This window comes from Glycine max, chromosome 20 (assembly GCF_000004515.6).
Source record: "Glycine max cultivar Williams 82 chromosome 20, Glycine_max_v4.0, whole genome shotgun sequence".
Classification (NCBI taxonomy): Eukaryota; Viridiplantae; Streptophyta; class Magnoliopsida; order Fabales; family Fabaceae; genus Glycine; species Glycine max.
In genome coordinates this window covers 41,827,636-41,849,214 of record NC_038256.2, presented here as the reverse complement: position 1 = coordinate 41,849,214, position 21,579 = coordinate 41,827,636, and the positions used below count along the sequence as shown (strand labels likewise).

The 21,579-nt window shown below is 29.3% G+C and overlaps 1 protein-coding gene and 1 pseudogene across 1 annotated transcript; one reads left to right on the top strand and one right to left on the bottom strand.

The window, feature by feature from the left end:
• LOC102661599 (vinorine synthase-like) lies at window positions 1-9,722 on the bottom strand (annotated as a pseudogene).
• A 3,833-nt stretch (window positions 9,723-13,555) lies between these two features.
• On the top strand, window positions 13,556-19,039 carry LOC100819310 (synaptotagmin-3). Its single transcript, XM_003555390.5, has 12 exons — window positions 13,556-13,936; window positions 14,125-14,223; window positions 14,341-14,391; window positions 14,480-14,603; window positions 15,338-15,456; window positions 15,556-15,657; window positions 15,758-15,832; window positions 16,246-16,322; window positions 16,699-16,948; window positions 17,570-17,941; window positions 18,246-18,374; window positions 18,662-19,039. Exons 1-12 carry the CDS (start codon window positions 13,826-13,828, stop codon window positions 18,788-18,790), a joined length of 1,638 nt encoding a protein of 545 aa, XP_003555438.1. The 5' UTR covers window positions 13,556-13,825; the 3' UTR covers window positions 18,791-19,039.
• The last annotated feature ends 2,540 nt before the right edge of the window (window positions 19,040-21,579 follow it).

Sequence of the window (21,579 nt, the reverse complement as noted above, 5' to 3'; positions counted from 1 at the left end):
CTAGACGTTTGAAACACTAGGATTAGGCAAAGCTAATATGAGAAACTCATTGTCTCTTTCCAAGTTAGCAATATGCTACATTTCCATTGTCAACCAAGCTTCCATGCCTTCATCTGTTTCCATGATAACAGCTACATTAGGGAGAGTTTCCTGATCCCCTCCTCTAACACCAACCCACAAAGGCTTCCCAAAACCAAAATCTAGTCCACTGAAATTCAAACCACACCAACTTGTCATTGGAATTGGACTTCTTGTTTCTATACCTTGAGGCAGATCCATACACTGAGTGCTCCCTAGGATATTAGGATCACTTTTCACTATTAAAAACAATTCCCTTGAAAGCTTTCCAAATTTCTCTCTGGCAATGCTAACCAAATATCTAACACTAGTGTCTGCATTGACTTTTTCACAAAACACCATCATTGGCCACAAAATGTTGCCAATGGTGTATCTAGAGAAAGGTTCACCAATCCTCTTTCTCATGTCCACAATATGGATAGCAACTGCTGGTCTTGTGCTATCAGACTCCATCTTGCATGCAAGTGTCATGTGTTTCCAAATGAATGCAGCCAGTGCTTCATATCTAGTAAGAGAGGCTTTGAACTTTCATCATAATCACCATCTTTTGCTTCAGCTCTTAGAGTGTTGATCGATTCAACACCAAACACAAACCTTCTAGTGGTGCACATTTTTTGTGCACTTGAATCCTCATTATTTTGATCAACATGGTCATGCAAACTCAAATGATTCAATGGTGGAAAAAAAGAGGAAGCAGAACTTAAATCAGGAAATGCTACTTCCTCCCTAGAGCCGCGGAATATAGCATCAAGAAGAGTATGGAGATTGCATGTGCCTATAGCTATTCCACCACAATTAAATATGTTCACTTGTACAAGTACTTGGGGCAAGGTTTCTCTATGTGAATGCATCTTATTAGGCTCACATGGGAACAATTTGTTTAGAAATTCTAGCTTTGGTGGTGTGAGGAACTCAATCAAGTTAAGGTTCACCTTGGCTTCCAAGTAAAGTGCACCCTCATCATTACAAGTGATGAAGGTGTGGTCTTCTCTTCTGCCTGATACAGGGTAGCAAATGGTTAGTGTCTCAAACAGTGATTGCTTCAATTGAGCACAGATATGAGAGGGTTCTCGAAACCCTTCCTTGTTGGGGTAAAACATAACCATTGGCAAATAGGAGTTGAAGCTGTTGGGAAAACTCAGACTTTTCCGTTTCGTGAAGTTAAAATAGGCACTTAGTAATTAAAGGTAATAATGGGAGCACACAATTATAATTCTTCAATATGGAGATTCTTCCACTATACAAAAGAATGGCAGGGTTACAAGGATGTGTTTACAAAATTGACTCACTCTACAGTGACTCACTCAAGCTTGAGGATAGAGACTTCCCAAGCTATTTATCTTCTCTCTCAAATAGACTCTCTAACTTTCTAGCTTTCTCACTCCAAGAAGTGAATTCACTCTTATTTTGGGATCAGTTAGGAATGAAGGCTCCTACCCTTATTTATACTACTCCACCTCCACAATGAATGGTGGAGATTACTTGTATCTTAGGGTGGAGATTAATTCTCTAGAATGCTCCACACACTCTAGAAGTCTCTACACTCTTCTACCCTATTTCATATCCTTCCATACTTTTTCATAAGGTTCCACACATCTCTAGAATATTCTAGAGGTTTTCACATTCTTTCACAAGCTTCTAGAGAGTTCTACACTACTCTAGAGTTCTCCAGGACGTTATAGAAAATTCTACACTTTTCTAGAAAGCTCTAGAATTTTCTAGAACCTCTCCAATTAAGGAGGGATTCCAACAATTATGGAAGATAATCTATACTGTAAGGATTTGCATGAGCCCATCATCTACAAAGACAAGGTAGAAGGTAAGAGTGACGCTCAGTGGGAGTTACTAGATCAAAAGGTCGTTGCTATGATCCACGAATGTGTTTACAAAATTGACTTTAAAGAAATATTCTCTCTCGTGGTAAAGATGCCATCCATCCGAGTTGTCCTTGTATCTTAGCCTTGGGGATTCCTTGTATCGAAAGTCTTTCTGGCGGTGAGTCTAGGCAGCGTGTCTCGCAGATGAAGCGACGGTGCAAGTACCACAAGTAGCTAGAGCATGTGGGCTCTAATGGCTATACTCGTGGATGACTTCCACTCGAAGGGGAGACTACCATGTGGAAGAGACTCACACTTGAGAGGGGGATTGTTGGGTTTCAAGTGTGAGGTGAAATTTCACATCGGACAAAAGTAGAAAAGTGGAGCACCATATAAGTGAGGAAGACCCATAAACCTGAGTCTTAAGATTTTGGGTTAAAGTGTGGTGTCAAGTTCCCTTATGTGATATCTCTTAGTCCACCGATGTAAATCTATTCGGTGTTTACTCCCCTCCATATTGATATAAGGTATCATTGGATTCGAGATGTCCTCGAGGAAAAGAAAGTACATCTTGTCAGTTTTCTACTATCCCCCAATTAAGTCGGGAACCGTAAAGTGAGTCAATTTTGTAAATACATCCTTGTAACCCTACTATTCTTTTGTATAGTAGAAGAATCTTCATATTGAAGAATTATAATCATGTATTCTCATTATTACCTTTAATTACTAAGTGTTTATCTTAATTTCACGAAGTAAAAAAGTCCGAGTTTTCCCAACAGAAGCTAATCAAACAAAGAGAGTTGGAAGAATTTATGTTTATTAATTTGGTGTGGGGTGTTGATTGTTTCTCTTGATGAAATTGTGATTTCGATTTCCAACTACTTGTATTTACAAGTTTGTTTTCAAACATTCAATGAGCCTTTAAATTGATTGGTTTGGGGAGGAGTTAATGGGACAAGTGAAGTCCTTAGTTAGCATTAAAATGTACATAGAAACATATCTGTAGATAAAAGTCCACATTATATTTATCAGGTTACGAATTCCCTAGAGGTTGCAAGTAGTATTAATTAATAGGAGTTGTTAATCGAATTAAATCACTTGAGAGTTTAAGGTGGCAGTCTATTTCTAACGTTTCTACCTTAAAAAAACATTTCAAGGGCTGAGGAATAAAACATACAAATGCAAAGCTATATGATAATATGAAGTTTTCAATAAGTTTCCTATTTTTTTTAGTTTAATGGTTATTCGTAAAAATTCTTACATTGTGAACCACGTATGAATATTATTGGTAAGATTTTTAAAATAATTATTGTAAAATTAAAATATAATTTTAGTGTTTTATATTTTATTATATTATATTCAATTTAATCTTTTATCTTTTAAAAAATTTAATACAGATTTTTATGTTATTTTAGAGTGAATAAAAGTGATCCTTTTGAATTAATGATGATTTTTTTATTTATTTTGAAATGCCTAATTTAAGGTGCAAAAGTTGTCCTATTAGGCTCACACAAACGAAAAACTATATGTCATGTTCAAACCAAAAGTGTCCTAAAAAAAGATGAAAATCACATAAAAGTGAATCTAATAAATAATAAAAAAATTAAAAATCTAATATCATTCTTTTTGGTTGCTCGTGAAACTCTTTTTCATGCAATTCTATCGTATTTATGACCCATTTTATTTTGAACAATGATTGGAATTCATAGTTTTCATGTCACTGAATTTAATAAGATAAATTTTACATCTTGAATTAGTAAAAAATAATTAAAAATTATGTCACAATTTTTTTTTTAAAAAAAAGGATAACTATTTTAAAAGGATCATTTTAACTCACTTTGAGAACATAAAAGACTACATTAAACTTTTAAAAAAATAAGGCATTAAATGGAATATAATAAAAAGTATAAAAGACTAAAATGATATTTTAATTTTATTGTAAAAGTTAATGAATTTATTATATATAATAATTTTATTTGTTATTAAATAATAATTCAAAGTTATTTATATTATGAGAATATAATCTATTTTCTAGTATTTTTAAACATGTGCAGGGTGTTTTAAGTCTAGTAATTTTAAGAATATGCTTTCAAAAAGTGAAAAAATTTTAAATCTTTTTTTTTTGTTTAGGACCTCTTTTGGAAAAATAAAATTCATCTTCTTGATTCTAAAATATTACTTAAAAAATCAAATATAGATTACTTAAACCAACTACTCTTTTCAAGGAAAAAAAACACTCATTAATAATTTATACTAATACTGATATGTATTAAATGTTAAGATATTGGCAAGCCAGCCCAGTTTAGCGTGGCCCACCTCATTTTGGGTGTTGCTAGGTGCACCCAGCAACATTGCTGGTGCACCCAGCATTTCCCATTTTATTCAATTTTACCCTTCATGCTTTTTCGGTAAGATCTTACCGAAGAAGCTTCTTCCGTAAGATCCTACGGAAGAACTTCTTCCGTAAAAGTTCCGATCTTACGCCTCTTCCGTAAGTGTCTTACTTTTTTTTTTAAATATTGTTGCGAATTAATTCAAAAATAGTGGCCCAAGCAAGACTCAAACTTGTGACTTTTAGGTTATTAGCACAACACTCTAACCAACTGAGTTAATGAACCAATTATATTACAAAATAAATAATGTTACTATACATAACTCTAAATTTCTAATGTATATTTAATGTGTATGTAAATTTAAATATATTATATTGGTTTTTTTTAATTCCTTAAAGTTTTATTTTTTTTAAAATTATTAATATGTTAAATTACTCATTTGTGCATTGATTTTTTTTATTATTATTAAATTTTGTAATAGTAAATATTTTTTATTTTAAAAAAATATAGGGATTAAATAATTTGTATGATTTATATCAAAATTAATGAGCCAATTACGTTATAAAATAAATAATGTTACTATCCATAACACTAAAATTTCTAATGTATATTTAATGCACATGTAAATTTAAATAATAAATTTTGTGATAATTAATTTTGATATAAATCATGCGAATTATTTAATTCGTACATTTTTTATAAATAAAAAATATTTACTATTACAAAATTTAATATATATATATATATATATTAAATTTTATAATATTAAAAAAATTATAATGCACAAATGAGTAATTTAACATATTAATAATTAAAAAAAAATTTAAGGAATTAAAAAAAAACCAAAATCCTAATACGAATGAACTTAATCCGTATGGTTTATACAGATGAACTTCATCTGTATAAAATATATGGATCAAGTTCATCCATATGCTTTATACGGATGAACAACATCCGTATGTTTTATATGAATGAACTACATCCGTAAGTACAAATTGAAGGTTATGGATGTAATTCATCCATATAAATCATACGGATGAATTATATCATTATGTTATATTTTGTACTTACAAGGCAGGACATTTTGAACATTAATAAAAAAAACTGGGTGCACCTACAATACTTCTGGGTGCACCTAGCAACACCCTTTTTTTTTTTAATGAAGTAATTGAACTTTCGGCCTTGTTTCGGATTTGGTCCAACAACATGTAATATATATGCCAGATACGAGCTGGAGTGGAACATCTTTTTCGTATTTTACCAAACACACCAAAAAATATTATTCTTTTTTATCAGGGGAAAAAAGTATAACCTATACCTTTCTATTTTAATTTTTCAGTTGATTTTTTTTCGTTTTTTTTTAATGTTGGTCGCAAAAACTTGCAATATAAAAGGGACAAATTAAATCCATTTGCTCTGGAGAAGAAAACGCGCAGTATTGGTTTATTTTATCACCTAAAATGGCTAAACGTGTTTTTGAGAATAAAGATGATCCATTTGGTTCTGTATCAGTTCATTAACCATGGTTTGCAAATTGCAACAATGTCAACTTCTAATCAAATCTCAAACAAGTCAAACGTAACATGCCTTGATGCTTTAAAGATGTCAAGACTTAAGAGAAGAAAATTCAATTGCCTCCTCATCTGACAAATTATAAATCACTATACAAAACTTTCACGCATTCTAATATAAAAACACGATCTATGCATTACATTTACCAATCATCAACCCTTAGAAAGCATGTTCAAGCCATGTTAGGCATTAACTATAGACAAGTATGCATTTTGATTATTTTTTGTTATTGTTTTTAGAAATATATCTCGATTAATAATGATAAACAAAATATCATTTTATGTTATTTTTCCTTTTCTAGGATTTTGTGGAAGAAGTTATGAAAAAAATGATATTATAGTTAATAAAAGTAGAAAATAAATCAAATACCACGAAAGATACACAGTACACTTGGATTTTATTAAAAGTTAAGACCAGGTTATATAACATAATGTCATCATTCACTTTGAGAAGGTGAGTAGTTGGCCAACCTCAAGTGATTAAAGCAATTATAAGTAATAAATCAATAAGTCGTTATTTTGAATAATTTTGGATTTGATTTTTTAAATAAAACTTTGAGTTTAAGTCTTGTGATTAGAAAAAAAAAATCTACCAAAGATGATAAGTCAGATTATACACCAACACCAATTTACTAAACATTAATCTAGTCAATATAATATATAAAGAGTTTAAGCTTGTTTTTTCTAAATGGTACCTTTAGCTTATGGCACTCATATATACTTTCCTAAAATGAGGACACGTGACATAATGTTTATACAATATTTGGCGTACATGATAAATTATTACAAATAATTTAGAAATTAAACTCTCGTTAAGTCTATCTCATCAAAGAAATTCAAATACCAGTTCAATTTGATCTTTGAAAAAAAATGAATATACATGATGGAAATCTCGTAATTATTAATAATATGATAAAAATAATGTATATAATTATAAGATAATTCTTAATATATGAACTAATTTTTAGATTTAAATTAGGTTTAATCTCAAATTTTATATGGTATAAAATTATATCATAATAATTATAATTGAACCTATCAAATCACTTATATTTGGTCATTATCATGCCACATGTAGATTTTTAATCCAAATTTCACACTCAAAATATTTAGTCTTCATTGTATGGGTATCGAAGTGTTTGTAGGTGGCTATTTGTCACTTGCTAGACAACCATTAAGCCTACCAACAAACAAACAACTAGAACATTCACCTTATGGAAATTTGAAAGTTTTTTTTACTTGAAATATAATTATTGTATGATCTATTAAATCATTTGTTATGATATCATTATTTGGATCATCCACAAATGTTCAATTTTGTAAACTTCACATTTAAAATTTCTACTCATAAATGTGAAAGAAATGTGTTGGAGATTCATCTAAAATTGGTTTTAAATATTTTAATCTTGAATGTTTTTAGGTTTTAATTAAAAAATGATTTATTAGATATTATGTCATATATCTTTTATGTTATCTATGTGGCACGAAAGTAAATTAAAGAAGATAATAGCATATTTTAATACATTTATAAAGATTATTTAACAATTTTAGCACATACCTGTCATTTTATTATTGTTTTAATTGAAAAACACATAACAAATCATTCTAATGATGTTCTCTGTCCACTTATTTTTTTTCTTTTTCTTTAATTATGTCATCATTAACATATTTTCTCTCAACTTATCACTGTCGTTTTATTATTTTCTTCATTTTTCATTCATGTTCTTTAATGCACAAGAATAACATGCGTGTAAAATTTATTCTCTAATACAAAAGGAAACAAACAAGGGCATCGAGAATTTTAACACATCCCATATAAGATCTTAACTATATATTAAGGAAATCACCTCAAGTATTTTATTTTACGAAAAAATAAGCATATTGTTTGTTTTTCCTTTTTATGTATTTTGTGTCTTTGTTAATGAAGACCACTAAGCCAATAGATGCTTGTTCATGTACGCTACCAATTCATCATTAACGGAGCTCAAAAACAAGTATTTGCCATGGAAAGAAATGCAAATTGTACATTTCAAGAAATTTCTTTCTCAAAAACTCCTGGGGCCTACCTTTAATTGGTTATATTCTACTATAAATAATATATATCCCAAATTCCCTAGCATGTCAATCAAATCTATAACTTCCGTATCAAACAGCTGTTTCGGGGCATATTCTTTCAAAACAAAATGCCAACTACAATTTTTTTAATAAAATATTTTGATTTTGAATTAATAAGTACTATTCTTAGTTGGTAACTCACTCTTTACAACTAATTGTAGAATTCTATGGCTTTGTTTGATTCTTAGGATTTCCATGATGCACCAAAAAAGGAAGAATAAAACCATATTCTTACTTTTTGGTCAAGATCACACGTGCGTTCCCGCCACGATTTGTTTGATGTCACCATAAGGAAATGAAATTGCTTGATTGTAGCCAATTTGTTAACAAAACGCAGCTGAAGAATTATGCCATAAGTTGTCATAATTTGTACAAATTAAGGTCTACAGCTTTTGGAAACCACCTACAAGGCTAAAAGCTCTTGTATATACTTGAAAATACAAACAAGAAACATTACCTCTTTATCTCTTACTTCTTTACTTTTATTGACTTAATTACACATTTTAATCCTTGACAATTAGTGTGTTTGGTTTGGTAGTACAAAATCATGATAAATTCATCACAAAAGAAATTATTTGCTGTTTCAAAAAAATCATGGTAAGTTCAACCCACATTCAATCCAAACACACAAAATATCATCATCGCAAAACTTAAGAGAGACTTATATATATCTTTTTTGCCTATTGAAAAAAAAAAAACTCAGAAAACGTGTGAGACATGTAACCGTGATGCTGGAGATGATAAGGAACAAGAACTAAATCAATAAACTAATAGCAAGGAGATAATCACCAAAAGTCGTTGTTGCACCCTATTTTTCTTGTTGTGAATTTTGGGATGAATCAATGCAGAGAAGCTAGCTCCACGTATATGGAAGGCTATAAATTTCATGCACGAACGTAAGCTTTCACTTTTTGTTTGAATAATGAAAAGTGGATGGTAAAACTTATAAATAGGCCTAGCCTCCTTGAAAGTTATCAGTGGCTTTAACAATCTTTTGTGAAAAATTGTAGTTGTTACATATGGTTTATTAATAAAAGCAAATGTTAATTAGTATAAGATATTGATTAAGAAATTAAAAAAATATTTTTTATTAGAATATGTAAAATTGTATTACATATGATTTTTTTTTACGCTTTCAATGTGATTTTTACAATAAATATTTTTTTCTTCTAGTTTTTTAATCAATGTTTGAAGGACACTAAGCGAAGTTATTTTAGCCATATATTCGTAGTTATTAATTAATAATTACTGGCCCTTCCCCACTCTTTATCTAGGCTTAACTCACCTATATCACTTTCTGTTTGTTTTTTCTCTACAATGGCTGACGCCAACATCAGACTTTAAAACATCTAACAAACAACCAGTCATTAATGTTAATTCATACGGTATATGATATCGTTGGTAAAATAAAAAATAAAACTGTGCTTACATTTGTTCAATAAGAATACTAAATATGTGAATTAACTAACACAAAGATTATTTAAGTTTAATCTCAAATAAAAGTTTATCACGTTATACCAAAAAGTCAGATGATGTTAGAAGTTCCATAATCCACCATGTCATCTATATTTTTATCTTAACGGAAGCATCTGCATCTCTAATTGATGTTCCTGAAATAAAATTAAATAAAATAAGGATAATCCATTAAATGATTACGGCAAACGATTAGAGGAAGTGAAACGTATGTACTGTGAGTATTTTCTTTTTTCCTTTTTCAAGGAAAATGCTTATTTAATATATTCATTAATTGAGATGTCCATATTGGCCCAGTTACAAACTGCGTCAAGCTTCTGTAATCCACGCTCCATTCTGATGAGAGAGCCATGAGAATGAGTTATTAGTTAGTGTTAGGCAATCAGTATTAAATCATCAAACATAATTAAAATGAGTATTCAAAATAATTTGAATCATAAATAAATTTTAATAATTACTTTAAATGAGATTCTTATTCTCTTCATTTCGTCAATTAACTCACTTTTTTTATATTTTCCCCTTCTCGTTGCATAGTGATTTTTAAATACAACTAGGTTAGTTTTCGTATCTTAAATCATATTAAATTCACATTTTATAATTTATATGAGTAACTTTTATATTATTTAAATTTTTAATATATTTTATTTAGTTTCAATTTTAATAAATGTAATTTAGTATATAAGATGCAAGCAGATCAAATTTAATTTATGATTCCGTCCAATTCAATCAAACTTAATTAGATTTGTGTGGGCTAAATTTGATTATTGGATTGGATTATTTTTAATTCAATGAACCCTGTTAAAATTTGATTTAGTGACAGGTTTAGAATTTTCATCCGATTAAAATCTAAATAAATTTAACTGAACCCACATATAATTAAATTATTAATATAGAAACATAAAATTAAATGTATCTCATTAGGTAATACATTATTTATCTTAAGGTAATATATTTTTTTAAATTTATCTTTTTTTTCTATTTATTTTAAGGTAATAATATTATTTAATGAATAAATAATATTCTGAACATATATTTATATATATATATTTTCTATTTATCATATAAATAGTACAATGCTTTAGGAATACCAATTTTTAAAACACCCTTATTATTTTGTAAAAAAACATCCTTAGATTTTTGAGTTTAATGATTTTTATTTTTTATTTTTTCTCAAGACTTAAAAGAAGTGACATCTTTTTAATGACTGAGTTCAATAACCAACTCAATCCAATTATAGTTAGATTGGATTGGAAAAATAAAAATGATAAATTTAATCCAATCTAATTAATTTTAATTTGATTGGATTAATAAATAGGTAAAACTCAACATAACCTAGATCGTTTATACTGGTATTAGTATCGCTTATAATTAATGATTTAAATTGTTTTATTGAAAAATTAATTAAATTGTGTATATTTCATAATAATAAAATATAGTGTGGATTAACTTGAATTTCACTTGTTCAAATTAAAAAAAACGCCATAAACAACTTTTTATTAGTTGTGTTAAGGTAAAAATTATTTTTAACAACAATTATTATATTATTTAATTGAAAATTTTTCACATGTTTACTTTGATCAACAAAAAATATACTATATTGATTTACACATTCTTAAACCTATTATATAAAATTCAAAAAGATAAAATAAATGTAAAATCTAAATATTTCAATTATAGGGTTGTTATGGACTATAATTGATTTAAAATTATATTAAAAATAAATATAAAATTTACATTAATTATATTACTTAAAGGAAATAAATATGGGTGACATCTTATATCACCCATAAAATATAATTTTCTTTTGTAAATATTAGATTCATAAGAGGGAGATTGATTTTTTTTCTCAAGATTTTATGTTTATTCAAATTTAAATCATCATCATCATTATTTTTATTATAAGTATGTCACTAATTTAAAATTAGAATTAAATTAAATTAAATAATTACTATTATTTTAAATTTTAAATTAAATTAAATTATTTATTATTATAAATATATTACAATCTTAAAATTTAAATTAATTTTGAATGTATTATAATATATAGCAAATCTTATTATTTTAAACTTAAATCAAATAAAATATCATTTTACATTGTTTTATTTTATTGAAAGAATTCAATAAAGTAAATTTATTTTAAAATTGAATTATCTATATCCGTATTCTATATAAAGTACATTTTAGGAGTTAGAATGTTAGTTATATTAAGATATATATTCTCATAAAAATATTAAAATACATATAATTTTTTTTATAAAATGCTCTTGGTTATAAAAATAATAAAATATAGTAAGAATATTTTTTCTATTTTATTTTTATTCAAACTAAATGCCAAAAGGCCCAAACAAACGAGGAGTTGCAGCTCATTATAAACTTCCAACTTCGGTGATTTTCAAATGCTGACGACTGACCACTGTAAAAGTCTGTGTGCCAATATAAAAATGCAAGCACACACTTTATTATTATTATTATTATTATTAATTATAATAATAACCAGGTATATGTGATTTTTATTTGGCACGCAGCTCATTTTTGTAATTGAATCAAGCTACTTTGAAAGTAAAATGGTAACTTCAATAAAGAGTTAGATTTTAAAAATTAATTATAACTACAGTTTTAGTAATATAAAAATTGACACTTATTTTTTTATAAATAATTATTTTTGCATTCTTAGTGCATAAAAATTAAAGTGTTTGTATTATAAAAAAATATTAAAATCTTCTTGTTATAGTTAGATCTTCAAGCAGTAAAAAAAGATGTTAGATCTTCAATTACTAAGGAAAACGGCAGAAATTAAAAGCCATGTTGGACCACACGACGCATCCAATGTATAACTTTCTTTCCTTCTTTTTTCAAATATATTTGGTAGCATCAAGGGGTATACACGTTAACGTGGTGCAAACTACAAACTTGGAAACAAATGGAGCAAAATCAATGAGCAACCACTTTCAGAATAATTAGCTTAATATAATCGATGAAACTTCTTTTTATAATGAAAAAAAAATCATTATCCATCTATCTGTATTTCCATTATTTATTTTTTATTGATATAAATCAAATAATGACAACAAGTATTTAAATCGATTTATGAGGGGAAAAAAAGTATCTTGCTTTTTCGTAGGTTTAAAGAATATTAATGCTTTTCAATTTTACTAGAGCTTTTTTTTAAAGGAATTTTACTAGAGCTAAAAAAACAATTATCTCCAGTAGATGATGAGTTGTTAACAGACGTTTTTAATATTAAAATTTTAAGTAATTAAAATTTAATTGATACAAAAAATTATTTATTGAAATATTTTTATTTTATTTTGGATGATAGTGTGCATAACCTTTTTTTTCTGTTATGGTAATAAATATCACAGTTTTCCTCTCTACATTTTTTTAGATTATTTAGGGGTGTATTGAATTCTAATTTTAAAATACTTTTTTTGGTATTTTTTAATAGGTTTTAAAATACTTTGTAGAAATGTAATAATTTTAAAGATTTTTTTGGAAAACTTTTATAATTAGGATTTTGTGGTTTTGATTTTAGTGACTTTATAAGTTTTAAAAGGAATTTATAAAATTTAAAAGGACTTCATAAACTTACATGATTTAAAAAAAATCAAATTTTAATAAATAAATGATAAGTTTTGGATAGAAAGAAGTAAAACAAATACAAGTTTTTACAATCATTTTCGATGAAAAAGATAAAAAATAAATGATAAGTAAAAGTATAAACTACACTACTATTATATTTTAACTGTATATATATAATGGAATCACTTCTATAACTTCATATAAAGTTTAAATGATTGCAGATTCTCATTTTCTCTATATTTAACCTTCATTTCCTTAAAAAAAAACACTTTCATCATAATTGTAAATGGAGAGACATGGAGTGTACCTTTTTCAATATTATTATTATTATTATTATGTGTTAACTTCCTTAATTTCAGTCAAAATTGATTTTAATATCTATATTTTATAATATGATTTTAAAATTGATTTTAGTTATTTTAATATCTATAGAAAGATAAAATCAATTTTGACCAAAAATCAAGAGACTTAAAACATATTTTATAATAACAATAACAATAATTCATATTAATATAGTTTGAAATAAGAAAAATTGTAGAATGGCAACTGGCAATAAATGGTACAACATTTGGAAATAGGAGAGTGAGGCAAAAAAGTTTTTTTGTTTTTTTGTTTTTTTTTTTTGTGTGTGTGTGTGTTCATTGTTGAAGTGAAAACAGAGGGTGCTGTGGTGTCTCTGTTTTTGGCTCTTTCATTCGTAACTCTCACACACAACGCAACCCTTTTAGTTTTTCTCGCCATCTTCCGAAACTGACCAACCATTTTCTTGGGATGTAAAATATTTCCCCTTTTCTCTGCTCTTTTTTCATCATTATTCACTTCTTCTTCTTCTTCTTCTTTCTCTAACCAGAACGAACAAATGGGGTTGGTGAGCAGTTTCTTGGGGATTCTTGGTTTCGCCGTTGGAATACCTCTTGGCCTCTTTGTGGGGTTCTTTCTCTTTGTCTACTCAGAAACCAAACATGTCAAGGTTAACATAACAACACTCATTTGGATGTTCGTTCTGTTTTATTCCAAATCTCAGCACTGCCACATGCATGTCCTCTGATCACTTTCTGGGGACTGCTGGTGTTGGGGGCTAACACTCCTTTTTCATTTTGAATTCTGGGCGATCGTCAAAATTTGATTTTTTGTTCTTTCTCTTCAATGTTGTCGCAGGACCCTGTTGTTAGGCCTATAAGTGAATTAGGCCCAAATGCTTTGCAGGAACTTCTGCCCGAGATTCCTCTCTGGGTGAAGACGCCTGATTATGAACGAGTTAGTTTTGTGAATTGTGATACAATTTGTAAACGTTTTGTTTTGATGTTTAAGGTTTAAGATGATGATGACGATGATGATGATGTTACTGTGATATTGATTTTGCATGTTTTTCAGGTTGATTGGTTGAACAAGTTTTTATTGGATACGTGGCCTTTCTTAGATACGGTATTGTAATTTCAGTTAATCCATATGAGTGTTTTTGTTTTGTGCTCTTGTTGGATGATTGTCAGTGGTGTTTCGATTTGATGTACAGGCAATTTGTAAGATTATTAGAAGCAGGGCTCAACCAATATTTTTCGAATACATTGGCAAGTATCAGATCAAAGCGATTGAGTTTGATAAGTTAAGCCTTGGTACTCTTCCTCCTACTGTCTGTGGTAAGTATTTTCCCAGATCATCTTATTTTTTGTGCAAATATTTTATCCAGGTTTCTGCCCAGTAATACCAAATGTTTGTCTTTTATGAAATTTCACTATTCTAATTGAAATTTTAGATTAGAATATGATTAGTTAAGATGGTTTTCACCCAGGACAGTTTTAGTGAATCCATTTAAACAAATGGGTATCCAAACTTTACAGTTTGACATTAATGTCATGGTTTGCCTATTTTTGGACATGAACGAGAAGCAGAGAAGGTTGTGTTGAGACTTGGGAGTCCTGGAGATGTATAGATAACTATAGTTGTCTTTTGCATTTGGGGTTCTACAATGAACATGAATTTAGTGAAATTCTTGGGTGATAGTACTAGGAAAGGCAAAGGGAATTATACTCTTGGCTCCAATAAGCCAGACCATAAATATTTGATATCTCCATTGTAATTTCACTGGCATCTGCCACAAGTCTTTTGCATAAAATGAATGATTAAGGATGAATCATTTGGAAGTTTGAACGTAGAAGTACAAATGCACTTCAGAAAATAAAGTTTTCTTGAATAATTCCTGGTGAGCTATACAGCATTTTACAGACGTGTTTTTTCATCCATCCTCATCAAAGGTCTATTTTTATTATAAAGTTTGCCCAACATTGGAGTCTTTATAATCTGATAGGTTATGAGGTATTGAGGTTAATATTATATCTGATTTTTTTTTACTGTCTACCTGGTAATTCTGCAGGTATTAAAGTTTTAGAAACAAATGGAAAGGAATTGGTCATGGAACAAGTTATCAAATGGGCTGGCAATCCAGAAATAGTGTTGTCGGTGTATGTGGCCTCTTTGAAGATCACCGTTCAGGTCAGATAAGCCTTGAGGCACAATCCTAAATGGTAAATGTTCATTTAAGATCTTTCAAGATGAAGCTTTTCTTCTGGGATTCATTTGGATCCTTTGCAGTTGGTAGACTTACAAATATTTGCAGCACCACGAGTAACTTTAAGACCTTTGGTGCCAACATTTCCATGTTTTGCAAATATTGTGGTATCTTTGATGGAGAAGGTAAAGGAAATAATGGACTCAAGCTCAATTTCATTTATTTCCTTTTAGAATATTATAAGTCAGAAGAAATCCTTTCTTATGTGATAATTAACTGTGCCAGCCTCATGTGGATTTTGGGATGAACGTATTAGGAGGGGACATCATGTCAATACCTGGTCTCTATAGATTTGTACAGGTGCTGCCTTTTTTTTGTTGTTGGTTTCTATTTTGTTTATACTTCTTGATTTTTTTTTTAAAAATTCTATTTTGGATTAGAATTTTTGTGGTAGTAAACTTGTAAATCAAAATATCCTACTTGTATTTTTCCTTTCACATTATGGTATTGGGTTAATCACTATAGAGGGTAATTCTTGGAACTGGTCACTTTAGTTTGTGCATAATCCATTGCTCCGATGGACATTTAATTTAATCTTCAGTTAGTTAATGGACTGTTGGATTATTTACATCCCTTACACAAATTCATAAAGATTTTTTTTTGGTTACTTTCTTGCCATCATATTTTTCTTCCCTGCACTTTCAAGTTTCAACTTCCAAGGCATTTCATTATTTAATTAGCATTGAAGGACTAACAAATATAGTTGCTTACAGGAAACAATAAAAAAACAAGTTGCAAACCTCTATCTCTGGCCTCAAACCCTGGAAATTCCTATTCTTGATGAATCATCGTAAGTTTGTATGAAATGACAAGAGTTCTATGTACCCAATATTCATTTTTCTGATCTATAAGCTTATAAAATTTTATCCTGCCTTTTTTAAAAATATATATAAATGAAAAATGCTTCCTGCTCCTTTTCTAAAGCTGAAGTATAATAACATGTTTTAAAATGCTTATAAAAATAATGCCATGTTATTTTTCAGTGGTCTACAGTTGAAGGAATTGCACAAAGCTGCAACCCATATCTTACTAGAACTATGTTATTATTTAAAACATGACTTGACTATTGTTAAAAATTTACTGTGAATCGGCAAAGTTTAAGTTTTCAATAACAATGTTTGCTCTATGAAGAATGATTCCTGATGCTTTGTTCACATCTCTTATAGGGTGGCAATAAAGAAGCCTGTGGGGATATTACATGTGAATGTGGTTCGTGCACAAAAGCTTTTAAAGATGGATTTGCTGGGAACTTCTGATCCTTATGTTAAACTAAGCTTGACAGGAGACAAACTTCCAGCAAAAAAAACCACTGTCAAGAGAAAGAATTTGAATCCTGAGTGGAATGAGAAGTTCAAGCTTGTTGTAAAGGATCCTCAATCTCAAGTTCTCCAATTACAAGTTTATGACTGGGACAAGGTTTTCCTCATCTTTTTTCTAGTTACTTGTTCAATTTTGACAGAAAAACTTAACATAAAAATCCTAGCTATAATAGTTATCATTGACTAAGCTCTTAAGGTAGTCATGTTTGAAAGGAAGTTCATCATTTTTCCTTTGAAAATTTTACGGTCAACCTATGTAGTCTAAATGCCCATTTCTTTTAAAGTTTCATCAAGAAAATAGAAAAATAATTTTGAAGTTAATTATGTGCACACAAACAATTATAACTAATTGGCAGCACTTATCTCTGAGAGTGACAGTAACCATAAAATCTTTTCAAATGATTACTTTTTCTATTTTTGCGGGATGTGAATTTGTTTTATTACTAGAAAGCCTCAGTTACTTTCAACTTTCAAGGAACAACTGCATTTTCAATTTATGTGCAGCCGCGTTTAATTGACTATTTATAAAGTTTGTTGGCTTTGATGATACTGATACAGTAACAGTCTATCTTTCTTCAATCTTATTTTTCATCTCTGTCCACTTGATTCATCTATGGTATGCAATTACATCAGGAAGAAATCAACCACTTTACTTGGTCAAAAGATATTGGTGTGAGTTTGCCATTTTTAGCTGTTATTTTTAATTGTAACTTAACAGGTTGGCGGACATGACAAGCTGGGAATGCAGTTAGTCCCTCTTAAAGTGTTAAAGGCGTATGAGAATAAAGAATTTACACTTGATTTACTCAAGGACACAAATCTCAATGAAACTCCACGTAAGAAGCCTAGAGGTAAAATTGTGGTGGACTTGACTTTTGTTCCTTTCAAAGAAGATAGTAGCAAGTTTGGTGGACCTTCAGAAGGATATAGCAGGAAGGAAAGTGGAATTGATATCGTATCTGATGATGAGGTCCAAGAAGGAGCTGGTTTGCTTTCAATTGTGATCCAAGAGGCTGAAGAGGTTGAGGGGGACCATCACAACAACCCATTTGCAGTTCTGACCTTTAGAGGTGAAAAGAAAAGGACAAAGGTAAACATTCCCCTTCAGGATATATTTACAACATTTTTTAGCTGTCTATCACATGCAAATTATGTTACATAGATGTGACTCGGATGCCTGGTTATCACAATTGCATTTAGGCCTAGATGTGCATATGATGTATTACCATTAGCTAGTGTTGGATATGCTGGTGAATTGGTGAATGTGTAGCTTTACAGTGAAAACTGAAGACGTTAAAAAATATGTTTCATGTTACCATTTGTATGCACAATTGATTCAGGCAAGTTTTTATGTCTAGTTGAAAGAATTTATTCCAGAATTCAAATTTATGCAGATGATGAAGAAAACTCGTCACCCGCGTTGGAATGAAGAATTCCAATTCATGCTGGAGGAGCCTCCTCAACATGAGAAGATACATATTGAGGTTATGAGCAAGAGGAAGAACTTTAGTTTTCTGCCAAAGGTGCCGTTTTATTTTTCTCATTCATTACAAGGAACTTTTTCCTCTAAATAAATTTGTTCAAATTTTACAACAAACCTTATTCCAACAGGAGAAGCCGGCTACATGATCACACAACATCATTCAACATGATAAAAACCAAAGTTTTAGAAATACTATTTTTAATTTGTGATAAATTCAATTACTTAGCTCAACCCATGTAATCACCAATCTATTAATTATCGTTTAATAGCTTGTTTTCATAATTCCAATATGATATTAATATTCATTAGATTTTCTATGATATGCAGAAATCATTGGGGCATGTGGAGATTAACCTAAGAGATGTGGTGCACAATGGTCACATTAATGATAAGTACCATCTAATAAATTCAAGGAATGGGGTGATGCATGTTGAGATAAGATGGAAGGTGGTTTAAGAAACCAAACTAGTGTGTTATAAGGTCTTTTTCCAGTAGCCGGGTTTAAATTCAATACTGTTAAATAGAAGAGGCAAGCCACACCATTGAGACATCCATAAGAAATTTTTTCTTTTCGAGCAACATTTTGGGCACAGATGTGTATATACAATTCAATTTTTTATAAAAGTCTACCACGCTAATACATGTAAAGTAACAGCATTAAATATTTGTTATGAAATTGAACCAGAGCATGTCTATTAAGTATAATATTCTTTTAAGAAATAAGAATGTTATTTAAAATTCATTTAAAGAGTATTTTATTTAGGTTTTGATTTATGGAAAAAAATTACTTTTTACAAACTAAATTTTAAAAAATCTTATTTAAATGTAATATGTAATATTTTATTTTAATAACATATAATTAATGAATTAACAAAAAATATTCTCATGTACGAATCATCATAAAAGTATCACATGTTCTTTTAAAATGAAATAAATATAAGTAATTCTGGAAGCGTTCTTTGAACTGAAAAACGATTTTTTTTTCTTTTGTCGAATTGGGGTTTTGGACACCATCTCCTCCCTTAAATTTTTATATATAAAAAAATAAATCATAAACATCAAAACATAGTATTACACGCATATGTCCGTGAACCAAATTTGGTTGGTTGCGGAAGCATGGCTAGATTGGCCTCCCACTGTCTCACGCGCATCTGTCTAAGCAATCTCGGTGGACTTCTCGTGACGGGATTTATATGCAGCACTTTTTCTTTTAAGTTTGTTTGCTTGTTTTGTCTTTTGTTTCGTTCCTTCCTAAAAACAAAATAAAAATATCATTCGTATTTTTAATATGATAAATTTGTTTGATAAAATTTACTTAATACTTTAGGATGTTTGTTAGACAGTTTTTCAAAAGAATTTTAGAAATTTTACCATTCCATTGATAATTCATTTGGTTTGAGAAAATATTTTTATTTTGTTTTAAATTTGTATAAAATTGAAAATTAAAAAAGCATTTTTACTTTTGTTTTACTGCAAAAAAGCATTTTTACTGTTTATATAAAACTTTTTTTAGGGCAAATGTTTATATAAACTTTTAAAAACAAAAAATTAAGTAAAAAAAATGATATATTTGTAATTAAAAAAATTATGAAAATAAACCTAATACTTCTCTTTTCTTGTACCTAGATAATTTTTTTTAGCAATATATACCTAGTTTCTTTAAAGTTTAAACTTTGAGAAAGGTAAAGGTATCATGCTTCTCAATGCACATTCATTGATTTTTAATATCTCCATTTTGGAGAGAGGAAAGAAAGGTTTGCGTATTGAAAATATTAATTTATCCTTATTTATTTATGTATATTTTATTATTAGGGATACTTTTTCTATCATTATATATATACTTTTTCTTTCCTTCTATTTTCTACACAACCAAACAAGAGAAGAAAAAAGCTATCTTTCATTTCATTTTTTTTCTATACCATATAACTTAAAAATCATGTCACATTTTACTCTTCTTCCTTTCTCTTCTTTTCTTTCCTCTCACTCTCATTCCTTTACTTTCTTTTCTAAACTAAATATACTTAATATGTATTTCAAGCAAACTAACGGCTATCCATTAGTCCAGTCCAATCTGAGCTTAACCTTGGAAAAACACTTTTGGTATGGGAAGACCAATTAGTTTAGCCAGAGAAAACACATGGGCTAAGATTATAGAGTCAAAACCAAGACTTTATAGAGTTTGTTGAAATTTTCCAAAAAATTCCACCAATAGGGTCATTTCTTCTCACTTTTGGGCTAGACAAAAATGAAGATCAAAGTTGGGCCTTGAGATGTATCACTGCATAACTGGACTCAACAATGGCCTACATGTCACCACTTAATGGGGACTGGAGCTTCTTTTCTCTAAGGACCAAAAGAATACACTAATTTTTCTTCTTTTCTTTATTAGTTTTTCTTTCTCTTTCTTTGCAAAAAAAAAAAAAACAGAAATAAATTGTTGACCCCAAAAAAGGATTTCTGGAATCCTCTTATAAATTGAAAAGACTTTATTCTGTGTTTATTTTTAATTTACAAATTTTCTGAAAAGTTCTATATGCAATAGACTTTTTCTTCTTTTTTTTTTTTTGGGGGGGGGGGGGGATTTTATAAGCAATAGAGTATAGAAAACTGTGTATCCTATTTCCTCCCTTTTCTTTGTCAAAGGCTATGATTGAAAAGGTTTTTTGGTTGTCCAACCAGTTACACCGACCCATGTTAATTTTCTTCCCCAATTTTTCTGAGGGATTATTGGGGGTTAGATGATATCAATCAATTAAAAAGCTCCTCAAGATGTTATCTATATGGCAGAGTAGAGAACAAAAGAAATGCATGAATAGTGCATGAAAATTAATTCACTCTAGGGTAATGCCAACATGAGAATCAAAAGAACCCAATGAGACTTCTCTGCCAAAGATTTACATGAACCTTCTTTGCATGTTTGTCAGGTATTTGATGTGTTTCAGGTACAGCTATGGAGAGAGAAACAAGCAAGCTAGCCAGCACACACTAAAGTATATCAATTAAAATAAAAGGAAGATGAGAAAATGACTTGCATTTGCACAACTCGGACAATGATTTTGAACATGTGGACCCATAGAATGTATGGATTAGGTTTGACCTTGTTGATTATCAATACATGTAACATCATAATTAACAAAAATTAAACCACTGTTGGTTGGTTGTTCTCTTTGGTGGATCTGCGTGGTTGCAAGTCCTTTTAATATCTATTACTGTTAATATCTTCGAAGATTTGCATACAAGTAACA